Genomic DNA, 12,693 nt, shown 5'->3' on the forward strand with positions numbered 1-12,693 from the left:
TCCATTGGAAAGCTTCCATCATGATTTAATTCTTACTGGTATAGATACTCTGGATACAGACTTGCTTTCTCTGTATGCAATGTTTCTTCCAAAACTCCCATCCATGGATTTATAGAATGCCTTATCACTGTCATGGTATTCCATACAGCATTGCTTCTGATCAAGGAACTCAAGTGCAGCAAAGGATCCATACTCATGGAATTCACTGGTTTATCATGGTTCCCATCATCTTAAAGCAGCTGGCTTGACAAAACTGTGGAATGGCCTTTTGAAGACTCAGTTACAGTGCCAGTGAGGTGGCATTAACTTGCAGGGCTCAGCAAGATTCTCCAGGAGGCTGCATATGTTCTGTATCAGCATCCAGTATATGGTTCTGTTTCTCCCATAACCAAGACTCATGGATTCAGAAATCAAGGGGTGGAAATGGCACCAGCATAGATCACCATTACTCCTAAGACCCACTATCAGTATTTTTGCTTCTTGTTCCCACAATAGTATGCTCTACTTGCCTACAGGTCTCAGTTCCAAAGGGAAGACTGTTTCTTCCTCCAGGAGAGACAACAATAATTACATTGAACTGGAAGTTAAGACTGCAATCTATTTTGGATTCCTTATTCCTCTGACTCAATAGGCAAAGAAGGGAGTTACTGTGCTGGTGGGGGTGATTGATTCTGACCACCAAGGTGAAATTGGACTGGCTACTCTGCAATGGACAGAAGAAAGAGCATGTCTGGAATACAGGAGATCCCTTAGAACATCTCTTAGTATTACAATGCCCTTGATTAAAGCCAATGGAAAACTACAACAACCTAATTCAGGCAGGACTACTAATGGTCAAGACCCTTCAGGAATGAAGGTTTGGGTTACCCCAACAGTTAAAGAACGACAACCAGCTGAGATGCTTATTACAGGTAAAGAGAATGTGAAATAGGCAGAGAAAGAAAGTATGAATACCAGCTGTGATCACGTGATCAGTTATAGAATCGAGGACTGTAATTATTATGAATATGTTTATGTATATGTCTATATCTATATTGTTATTGTTTTCTTCCATTTGTTAACCCCTTATCATGGAAGGTAAGATGTATTCAATTTATATCATAGTGTTTAAATTTTGTTAACTTTACATCATAGTATTTAAGTTATGGGATATCAGGGAGAAGAGAAAACATCATTTAAGGACTTCACGTCCTCTTCTGTGGAATGGGTTAGTGTTTTTGGTTGAACCCAACAGTTGTATCATGTTAGGTGGAAGGATGACCTTATTATTGTTTTTATTTGGAGATTAAGTATGGCTTAAGGAGATGTGTATGGATGCCAAGTTGACAAGTGGTAGACTTACAATGGTTAATTTTATGTGTCATGTTGGAGGATGTTTTTAGATGATATGAACACTTCAATGACTGAAATTTGTGTAATAAGATGTCCTCCATGATATGAGTGGGCCACATCCATCAGTTAAAGTCTGAATAGAACAAAAAGACCGACCCTTCCCACCCTAAGAGTAGGAAATCCTCTAGCAGACCACCTTTGGAATTCATAATATACCGTCAGTTTTTCTGGACCTCTGGGCTGCCAGCCTTCAGACTGGAACCATACCATTGGCTTTCCTTCATCTCCAGGCTGCCAGCCACACTGCAGTTTTTGGACTCAGTAGCCTCTATAATGCATGAGCCAATTCTAAATGTCCTTCTAAATCTATAACTCCTTATTGGTTCTGTTTCTCTAGAGAAACCTGAATGGTGAAACATGGTAACCCCTATGATCTCAGGGTGGTTATTGAATATGACATAGAGAACGAACAGGTGTGCCTTACCTTAATCATCATAATTATTGCCTTGATTAAATTCTCCATAGTGGTAGCATCCATTGTCCTAAAATAGCCAACAGAGGGCATGGACTCTATGACCCAGTAAATAATAAATCAAAATTAAATTAAATCTTTGGCAAGTGCAATACAAAGTGGCTTAAAGAAATGGGACCTCATGGACATCCTCCACACCTTTATCTAGTTAATACAGCCCACTATAAATTAAAACAGGGGCTTCAAGGATTGAAACCCATTATACAAGACTTGTTTAGAGAAGGGGTGGTTATTATTCTCACTGCTTCTTCATCTAACAGCCTAATTTGACCTGGAAAGAATAAATGGGACTTCATAATGGATTACCTCAGCCTTAATGCTATAGTCCCACTCATTAAGGTTCCCAAAACAAATATTATGGAAATTATTGACTCCATCCAATTAGCAATTAGAGAAGCCAGTCTTTGACACTGTCAGGAAACTGCTACTGACCTGAGCACCTACATTAAAAGAAGCCCAACACCTTTTAGGTACTTTTGAGTTCTGGAGGCAACATATCCCTCAATTATTAATTTTATTTAGCCCATTTATGCTGTTACTTGCAAATAAGCTCACCTTCAATGGGTTCCCCCAAGAAAAGGCTCTAGGACTTTTTTCAAATTGTAATACTACTAGTGTTACCCTTATTAGTGTCCCCAGAAATTCCTTCGCTGTAGAGGCTTAGCAACCTCCTCTCATTCCTCTTGGAGTCTCAGGACCACCCAGGATGGCCATAAGTTGCCCATGGCCTCTGATGCAAGAAACTGCCCTACTAGGCCCCGTGATATACAGGCATGACATGAAGATATTTTCGGTTCGGTTCCAGACCACTGCAATAAAGTGAGTATTGCAATAAAGCATGTTGTCTTTTTGCTAGTGAAGGGTCTTGTTTTCAATTTGTAAAAACCACATCTGTGAAGTGCAATCAAGTGAAGCACAATATAATGGGGTATGCCTGTATGTCATTAGAGTGGCAATTGTGGCTACATACTGGGGTCTCCTGGAAAGAGGCTCTCTCAGGCCCTGAACTTATGATCCTCTATATTAAGCTAATTATGCCTTGCACATTAGAAAGAAGCAGCCTGTAAACTCATCACAGTCATCAAAACCTCTTTGCTATAGTATGGAGCAAAACCTGGGTGCCTCTGTCATATCGCATGTGCAGGTGGGGATGGCCTTCCCTGTCCTCAGTCATTTGCCAGATGTTATGGAGCTGGAAAGTGTATACCTTGACTACCTAGGCACACTCTTGGGATCAACTGAGTGGAGAGCAATGGGAGTTTGTAAACACAATGAATACATTGCCATAATCATAATTATTGCTGCTTTTCATTTCTTAACTATTATGTCTTGGATAAAGTACTGAATCCAAGGTACAATTGTCCAAACCTCAGGCAGTCATCTTAGCACTGGATGCTCTGCCTAATGATTGGCCCCCCTCTGCAAATTTTAGACCATATATCATTGCCAATGGCCTAGTTATCTTGTTTGCCCAATGGCAGCAACATAAATTCCTTATCCAAGATTGTCCCTTTTTGGGTAAAGACTCCAGGAATCTCTTGTCTCACAGATAAGAAAATAGAAATTATCACATATATACCTCTACATGTACTCAAGCTACAATACAGGCCTCATCAAGGCAGTTTTTATCCCCTTCAGAGTTACAGACATTGCTAATTGTGACTAAGGCATTCATTTCACTTCTCAGAATACACAATACTGGGCAAATCATTTGATGGAATTTTCACCTTCCTTACAGACCTCACAGAGTACCTTCACGGCTTACTAAACCTGTTCAAATTCAATTAAAAAATGTTGTATATTTTAGCCATCAAACACCAGGGATGAATTGTAATAAAGAGTCTGTCTCCAGTTTTCTTTTTGATGTTTGGCTGCTGACAGTTTTTAGGCCTCACCTCTCACTTTTCCCCTTTGGCTCTACATCTGGACAAGCTAATAAAAACACTGGGTGCTCCTCCTTTGGTGCCAGAGGGAGTTTCAAACCATGCAAGCTCCTGACTGTGCATTGCAACCCCACCCTTAACCACAATAAAAATCCAAGCCAGTTTCCTTTTCTTGCTCTCTCAGAAATTTTTAAACCAGCTTTGGAAGCCTGTCCTACTCTCCCCATAAAGCCTTCTTATATGAGTAATAAATCTTTGAATATCTTCTTGGTGTGTAAGTGGCATCAGTCTTAATATCTGAACAAAATTTTGGGTGGGGTCCATTGTGTATCTTCAGAGTGTCCACAACCAGTAGCTTGTGTTTACAGGAAGAATTTCTAGCGGGGTATGTAAAAGGAAAGTGGAGTTGTATGAAAATGGCTCCTCCATCATGGCCTGATGCCCTTGCAGGTATCCATATTGGCTGGAACTGCAATTAAGCTGAGTCTTGGTTAAATACCTTGTGACCTTCCAGAACATGAGAAGATAAAAGGGTGTAAGGAGCTGCTACTAGGCCATCTCCCATACACCTCTATATCATCCCTGAGAGGTTGTCATGAGACAGTTTCTCATCACCAACCAGTTTCTTGTGGGGCTTTCTGTCCTGTGTTTCAATCATATAGACCCTTTTGTTTCTGTGTTGTTTTTTTTTTTAGGGTGTGTGGGGAAAGGACCCAGGGAGCTGGCACCTTAGGCTCATTCTTTGTATTGTGTATATAAGTAATAAACTGTTTAAATCTAAAAGTAGCTCATTGTATCTTTACCAGTTGAATCAGTCAGGTCTTGACCTTGCCTTGTCTTCTATGTGTGAATTTGTTACCATATAATTCTGATTGCTCTGTCTTTTACCCATAAAATAAAGTAATATAACTAGCATACTTGTATTTAACAGTTCTTAAACTGAATAAATACTAAGGGCTTTCCATATCTTTCATTCATTTGTATTTGAGAAGCCTTCAGTGAATTTTCAACTGCAGCTGTGGTACTAGTTCAGCACCTGAGGAAATACCTTATAGTACTCTATGAAGCTAAGAAGTTAGGAATTGGTATTGGAAGATTCGGGAAAAAAAATGTAAACACAAATTATAGACAAAATATTCTTCCCAAGAAAGAGAAATTTGAGTACAGACCAGTCTTATGGTGTCTCACTTTTCAAACTTTCCAGTACACAAACACCTGGTAAAATAATGGCAATGTATTTTTGACAAGTAGGGGTTGTGACAATTATTTATGATACATGAGTACTGTGGGGTACCATGTTCCAGGCTCTGTGCTAGTCTGGGTCCCCATGCCATGGAACCTTAGAGTTTAGAAGGTAGAGACATACAGACTAATAAGCATAATTTTCATAACTATGAAATAAAGCAGTGGGGCACCTGGAACACAAGAGTATACCATACCCTGGGAGATCAAGAAGGGCTTTTCAGAAGTATTGCTGTTTACAAAGGTAGGGGCTATGATTATCCCCATTTCACAGAAAAGAAAATTGAAGATTAGAGAAGTAACTTGCAAGAGGCCATGCAGCTATTAGATGGGCAGTCAGTTTTGAGCCATGGCTTGTTGGACTCCAAACCACTCCAAGCTACCACCTACAGTTCTGATCACCTGGCTTTGTTTGCTTCCAAAATTAAAAAAAATCTGCTAAACTTATTGTAAACTCAGGTTAAAAAACAACTCCTAGGGAAAAGATTAATAAAATTTTCTTCTGTAATTTTTCTGTTCCTTTTAACAAGGGAACCTTGGAAGTGAAAGCTCTGTCCAGCTGCGGGTAGTAAAGGGCTCTGAGGTTAACCTTTCATCTTCCCTTTTCCAGGAAACAGTTGTTTCTGGGGAATTGCTTGCTCTTGGGATTGGGACATACTTTGAAAGCTGGAGTGCAATGGGCAGCTTCAGCTTCTACAGAATTCTAAGAACAGTCCAAAATTGAAGGAATATCTGCAGTATGAAACACAAAATGGTTCAGTGCAGTCAGGAATGTTGACTACTTACTCCTGTTTCACTTACCTTCAAATATAACTTCAAAGTTAAATGACTGTGCAACTAACTCTGTAGCCACTATTTCCCTAAAAAACTATTCAAAAATGGCATTTTGTAGATTTTTTATAAAATTCCATAACTTGCCCCCTGGGAGACTCCTTTGATTTTTCACATTGATATGAACTGAACTGTAAATGTCAAAAGTCCTGCTTAACAGAACATAAGAATCTTCTCCCATTTTCCAATAACTATAAACCAGAATTTAACTCTTTCTATTTCAATGAGCCAAATTAAGAGGAAAGAAAACCTCCTCACTGGTCTGTAGCAAGGGGGACAATAGGCACTCCAAGGTATGCTGCCCCTCTCTTTCTCCACATTTTACCTTGGCCCAGAAATGGCACCCCAGAGCCAAAATTTTCTAAACAATCTAAAAATTTTCCTCTTCTTTTTTCTCTGTACCTTGCGTATTAGCTTTAATAAGAATGCTGATAACTTTTTAAATTACCTTTTTATTATGGAAAATGTCAAACATACATACAAAAGTAGAGAGAAACGTATAATGAACCATCATTTAACCATCACCCAGTTTCAACAATTATCAAGGCCAATTTTGTTTCATCAGTATCTCCAAAGCATTTAACATCCAGACTTAGTATTTTTAAGCAAATTCCAGACATAATTTCAACTGTGAATGTTTGAGAATATATCTCTAAAAGATAACAAATGTTTTCAACATAACTACAATACCATTATCCCAACTAATATCAAGCCAATTTTCAAATTATCTGGATTGTCTTATAAATGTATATTATAGTTTGGTCAAATCAGCGTCCAAAAAAGATTCATGTTACAATTGGCTCATATGTCTCTTAAGTCTCTTTTAATCTATAGGTTCATTCTCCCATTTCTTTCTTTCATCCAGGCCATTCATTTACTGAAGAAACTGGGTCATCTGTTCTGTAGAGTTTCCTAGTCTGGATTCTGCTGATGTCATCTCTCTGGTGTATGCTTCTCTGTTCCCTGTATTTTCTATAGATTAGGAATTCTGTCTAGAGGCACGGTCAGATTTAAGACCAAAATTTTGGCAAATATATTTCATAGGTGGTGTAGTATACTACCATCAGGAGGCATATAATGTCTCAGATGACATAGACATGAGTAAAACTTTTTGCTAATATCTCACAGATGCCTTGAAATACTTGACACCTGATACACAAAAGCCACATGAATGTTAGGTATTAGATATTAGATAAAAGGCATTTATTGTACTAACATCAGACTAGGTTAATGCTTTACCACTCAGTGTAGCTATAAAATATTAGACAAATCTTCAGTGATTTCTACCATATTTCAAGTCATGTCTTGTATTCTAGATATATAAAAAAACTAAGGAAATAATGTCCTTGCACTCAAGGTCATATAAGTTGGTGGGAAATACACATAACCATAAAAGCACAAAAAAGGCCACAGGTGCCAAATTAGAAGTCTGTAGATACAGTGGTAGTGCAACAACTTGGAGAACTGTCATTGTAATAAACAGGAAAGGAGTGTCCAAAAAGCATAGGATGAGCTGTGTTCTTGACAGTATGAAAGAGCTCACCCATGCTTCACAATTCCATTCATCATTGGGTTCATATACTTGATTCTTTCAAAGTAAATCTGAAAAAAAAAGTCTCATTAATAGTTTTATTGGTTCATCAATTTCTCTAGTCAGCAAATATTTATTGAAGGTCCACTATGGTTAATTAGCCCCTTTTTATTGGAAAAGCCTTCGGTGAATTATCCATTGCAGATCCACTGTGAGGCCAGATGAGAGCCTGAAGGAGTAACAGATTGTCCCAGTTAACATATGAAGCTAAGAAATCAAGATTACACTAGTAGACATTTCTAATCTCTGGATCAATGACAAATGTCTTCAAATTTTAGCACTGTTCTATACTGTGAGGATATGGGCAGGAATCAGGCTGGGGCCTAGTCCTCAAAGAGTTCACAGTCTAACAGGCCAACAGTCATTCAGTGAGATGGTCACAATATTAGAATGATGCTGAAAATATTTCCTGGTTTGCTTGGTGCTTTCACAAAAGGAACTCTGAAAAAGAAAACTCTGGCCAGCTGTTAGTATGGTAGTCTTGAAAGCCTTATTTTCACCTCCCTTTTCCCAGTAAACAACTATTGATGGGGGAATTGTTCTTTCTTACAATTGGGCTCCACTGTACGTGAAGTGAGAGGAGCAGCTTTAGCTTCACAGTCCTATAAACCACCTGTCCCAGAAGGTCCCTCTAATGTTGCTGTTATTGTATTTCACAAGCTGCTTGTTCCTGCTCTTACACATCCCCCCCCCAAATATTTATTAGATGTTTCTAAATTGTTGAAATCTGTACACTTTTCTTAAATGAAAACTTACTCCATGTCTTAAAAGTTATTTTAAAGGTAAGAAGAGGCACTTGTACAGTTGGGAAAAATACCCTTATAAAAACATGCTGAAAACAAATTTTTACCTCATGTCTGAAAGTGTTAATTATCATTGATCAATGCACTGTTTTCTGGAAAGGATATACGTGGAAAGATTCACCTGTACATTTTTAGTGCAATCACCACATAAGTAATGCATGGGTGCTATGTAAAGACTCTGTAAGTAGGAAATCCCAACTGAGTATATAGACTCAGTTGGAGGATGGAGTATATAGACATCATTCCATTTGTTAGCCTCTGTCTGAACTGTCTTAGTCTGATTTTTAAAAAATTTTTCTTTCAAAATAAAAGGTTTTCATTTAATATTTTTAGACTAAACTCTAGAAGTATATATACCAAAAACTGCCCATGTGAGTTTGAAAACATAACTTACAGTGTGATAATTATATTCTGTTGCAATTCAGAAATGAAAGCCTTGGAAGTTTTACAAATTGCGTAAATTGAAGGTATTTAGGCAATCCAAATATTTCCTTTCCAAAAAAGATTTTATTTACTTATTTTTAGACAGAGGAGAAGGGAGAAAAAGAGGGAGAGAAACATCAATGTGTGGTTGCCTCTTGTGTGCCCCCTCCTGGGCATCTTGCCTGCAACCCAGGCATGTGCCCTGACTAGGAATCGAACCAGTGACCCTTTGGTTTGCAGGCCGGGCATTCAATTTACTGAGCTACACCAGGCAGGGCCAAATATTTCTGAATAAAATACAACAAATACAGGCTAACAACTCTTGAGTTCATTAACATCAACTTTCACATTTGTCAGACACATAGCATAGAAGTCAAAGCACAGGACTGTGCATTATTATCCCTAAGAATGCCATTCACAAATTAAACCTTCCAGGTATTTGTGGCAGCATTTTAGATGAAATTTTACATATGGAACAGCTGCAAAGAAATAATTTATTTTCTGTGCAGTTAGTGTATATGTACTTTGAAAATCTCAGGTTACTGAGAATATCTGCTAATTGAGTTGGAATAGAAAAGGTCAATTCTTAGTTTGTTTTTTAAAAAAGATGTCTGTACAAAGAAACATAACTTTTGAAAAACATTTCATAATTCTGCATATTTTAGAATATGAAATTATATAATTGACTTTTAAAAGCTATTCATTTTTTACACTACTCATTCCTTTGAAAACATTTATTGTTAACTACAATATGTACTTTATTTAGATATTTATATATGGCAAAGATGCTATTTTAAAAACAAATTTAAAAAATTCAATTCTAAGAGGGAGTTACCAGTCAATATGTATTACAAAACAAAAAAGTCAGGAAAGAAGTGATACTAGTTTTGCAAAAGGGGGTGGGTCATCTAAGACAAAAAAAGTCCTGAATTCCATGTTCTAACCTCTAGGCTCCTGGAAATAATTCAGGCTGCTTCCCACCCACCAAAGAGCTTGCGGTCCAGTGGCCACACGGCCATGAAAGAGATAAGCACAATAAATTGTGAGAACCATGACACACACAGAAGAGAGTATCTTAGCCCAGGTGGTCAGGAAAGGCTTCTCATAGAAGTTTATGAACTATCTATTTTTATCCTCTCCAATTTTCTATTTAAAAAACTGAGCATCAGATAGGTAACTTGGCTGAAGTGACAGTGAGCGAGAACTAGAACCAGTTTTCAACCCTAGATCTGTCTGACTTCCAAACCCCAATGTAGTTTCTATCACACCAAACTCACTCTCATAAAAATGTCATGTTTTACTTCAGTCACTTTTCCATTTCTCATAGTGCTGTTTGCCCATGAACATTTAAAATCTGCTAACTACAGTACTAGCAGTTTATCGGGAGACACGCCTGGGGAACAAAAATAGTTCTAGAAGAGACTTAAGTATTTTAGATGAGAGTCCTGATGACAAGCAAGTATGGAGGCAAATGAAATGAAAAGATTGTCGCCCAAGATAAAAACGTTTATTCTGAACCTTTAAGAGAGAATGTTTACGTGTCCTAACATTTTGAAAGTCTGTAACAGCTGAATATCAAGAAAGGTACCTCACTCAACTGGGATGTCCTCATCACCATAGAGATCCCATTCCTGTGGTTACTGGTAGTCAGGAAGTTCATCTGGAACGTTGCTAAATTCAAATACATGAAATAACTTTCTTTCAAAAACTAGTTTATGTTAAGGAAACCACGGTTGTTCTAAGGGTGTTGAGAAAGGGGCATTGGGTGTTGGAAGTTGAGCATGCTACACCATACTCTATGAATGAGAGTTTTCCTGGTAAGATATATGGATGTGCTTGGCTAACAATACCTTCCTGAGAAATGTCTACTCTATAAAGTAATATTGTGTGAAGCTACATATGGGCTACACGGGGAATGGCCATTTCAAGCAAGCAGTCAAAACTTACCAGCGTGAACCATTTTTGCAAATCAAATTATGTACATATGAGTAGAGAAATTTCTGAAAAGGGCAAACTAGATCACATTTCTGAAAGAAAAGTGTTGAGTACGGCAAGAGCACAAGATGTCAAATTTCTTAAATCACTTTTTAAAATTCAAAACTGATCATTTAAACCAATTCGCACCACAAGAAAGGCTTGCTGACAAGGGCCAATACTGTGAACGCGGAAACAACTTAGAAGAAAATTAATGGCAGATGTCAGACAACCAAGGTGATCGCATTTTACATGGCTTCTCTACAAAACCACAAGACTGGTACCAAAACCGCGAATGTACACACGCACACACAAGCACACACAAGCACACACACCCCCCTCCTCCCAACGGCTGAGTGAGCAGTGAAGGCACCTTTAAAGAAAACCCATGTGGTTTAGGCATTCTGAACTATGTTAAACGGCGCTACCAAGAAGCGATTCTCAAAGCATCTGAAAAACGTGCAAATTGTCCGAAAACAGTGGCCGGCAACTGAGACAGTTTGCAAGCGTGATTCAGAGGTCTGCCAAGGAAACAAAAGGAGCCCCCCTCCCCCCGGGAAACCCGCACAGGACACTGGAGGCGCGCGGACACTAGGTGTTCTAGGGCAGGCGGGAAGCAGAGGGGGTCTGTGCAGGAGCGGTACATACTAGGGGTCGCTCCCGGGCACGGACGGGGCCACGGAGTTTCCATTGGTGGGGGAACCGCCCAGCTTTAGTTTCTCCAGGTATTCGGCATGCACGGGCTTGTGGCACTGGAGGACCTTGATGGCATCTTCGACTTTGAACCACTCTCGCTTCCTCCCAATGCTCGCCGAATCTTCCCAATCCTCCAGAATCTCAGTGACAGTCAGGACGTACACGTACGTCCTGTGCTTGCGATCTTGGTTCTGTTCGAAGACGCCCAGGAGCCGGCCTAACTTCCCCTTGACTCCCGCCTCCTCGTACACCTCTCGGACGGCGGCGCCGCTCGGCTCTTCCTCGGGCTCCATGCCCCCGCCCGGCACGATCCAGCGGTCCGGGTACCGGCTGCTGCTCACTAGCAGCACCTCGTCCTCACGCTCGCTTCGGAAGCACAGGCACGCCGCCCGCTTCTTGAAGCCCTCCGGGTCGTAGGTCCGCGTCTGGTTCGGCTTGCACTTCATCCTCCAGGCCGCCCGCTCCCGCGCTCGCTGCTGCTCTGGTCGCCGCGCCGCCGCCGCCGCCGCCGCCGCCGCCGCCGCCGCCGCCGCCGCCGCCGCCGGACGAGGTGCTGAGGAGAGAAAAGGCCGCTGCGAGGGGCGGGGAGAGAGAGGCGCCTAAGCACGGGAGCCCCGAGACTAAGACAAGATGAGGCGGGGGCGGGGCGGGGGCGGGAACGGCAAAGACGTCAGTCAATCCGCCCCTCCGCGGCCGGGGTCCCGAGCACCGAAGTCTGCGTGGAGGAGGCGCCGTAGCCGCCGCCGCCGCCGCCGCCGCCGCCGCCGCCGCCGCTCAGGACCGCCGTTCTGCACGCAGCTCCTGCGCGCGTCGCCCCCTCCTAGCCGCCCCGGAGGTGTAGAGGGAAGTGAGGCGCCTTCGCGTGCGCGTGCGCGTCCCTTTCCACGTGCGCGTTCCTGCCGGAGGGCGAGGGGCGGGGGCGGGGGTCTCGCGGCTCCCGCAAGCGCGGCGCCTCGGGCCCACTGCGCAGGCGCCCCGCACATCTCGGGCTGGGAGTCTCCTTCACGCGGAGTTAAATTCACCGCATTGTGACTTGGGCCCGCACTGTTTCCACGTGTGCCCTGGCGCTAAACGTGGCTGTGGCGTCACGGGACGTTTCCCCTCACTGCCCACCAGGTTCACGAAACACACGGGCCCTCATTCTCCACACAGTAGGGTCAAGTGCATCTTCATCATCGCCCATAGTGGATGGTACCGGCTTATTTATACCAAGGTCCGCGTTTGTCAAAATGATTCTGGGTATTCTTGGATCAAGCTCTTACCTAATCTTCGCTGAGTCATATCGTGCAATTTTCTTCAACAGATTCTTCACCTTGCCAGGCATCTTGGCACAACTCATAACTTCACACTTTACTTCAACCCCTACTGACATCTTACCTCCCCTTG

At 41.4% G+C, this 12,693-nt stretch overlaps 1 protein-coding gene across 1 annotated transcript; it reads right to left on the bottom strand.

Moving 5' to 3' along the window:
• Positions 1 to 10,274: 10,274 nt before the first annotated feature.
• On the bottom strand, positions 10,275 to 11,753 carry LOC129065107 (diphosphoinositol polyphosphate phosphohydrolase 3-beta). The gene is made up of 2 exons (XM_054566359.1): positions 11,260 to 11,753; positions 10,275 to 10,308 (listed from the first exon to the last, which is right to left on the bottom strand). Exons 1-2 carry the CDS (start codon positions 11,751 to 11,753, stop codon positions 10,275 to 10,277), a joined length of 528 nt encoding a protein of 175 aa, XP_054422334.1.
• Between the last annotated feature and the right edge of the window lie 940 nt (positions 11,754 to 12,693).

This window comes from Pteronotus mesoamericanus, unplaced genomic scaffold (genome assembly GCF_021234165.1).
Source record: "Pteronotus mesoamericanus isolate MK-2021 breed Mesoamerican mustached bat unplaced genomic scaffold, CSHL_Meso_final contig_173, whole genome shotgun sequence".
NCBI classification, from domain to species: Eukaryota; Metazoa; Chordata; class Mammalia; order Chiroptera; family Mormoopidae; genus Pteronotus; species Pteronotus mesoamericanus.

What these genes read in the sequence shown, in the direction of transcription:
- LOC129065107 (XM_054566359.1), bottom strand. Translation starts at nt 11,753, where the DNA reads ATGAAGTGCAAGCCGAACCAGACGCGGACCTACGACCCGGAGGGCTTC. An exon ending in GTGCCCGGGAGCGACCCCTA is followed by an intron (nt 10,309 to 11,259) that starts GTATGTACCGCT and finishes ATTTGAATTTAG; the next exon opens with CAACGTTCCAGATGAACTTC.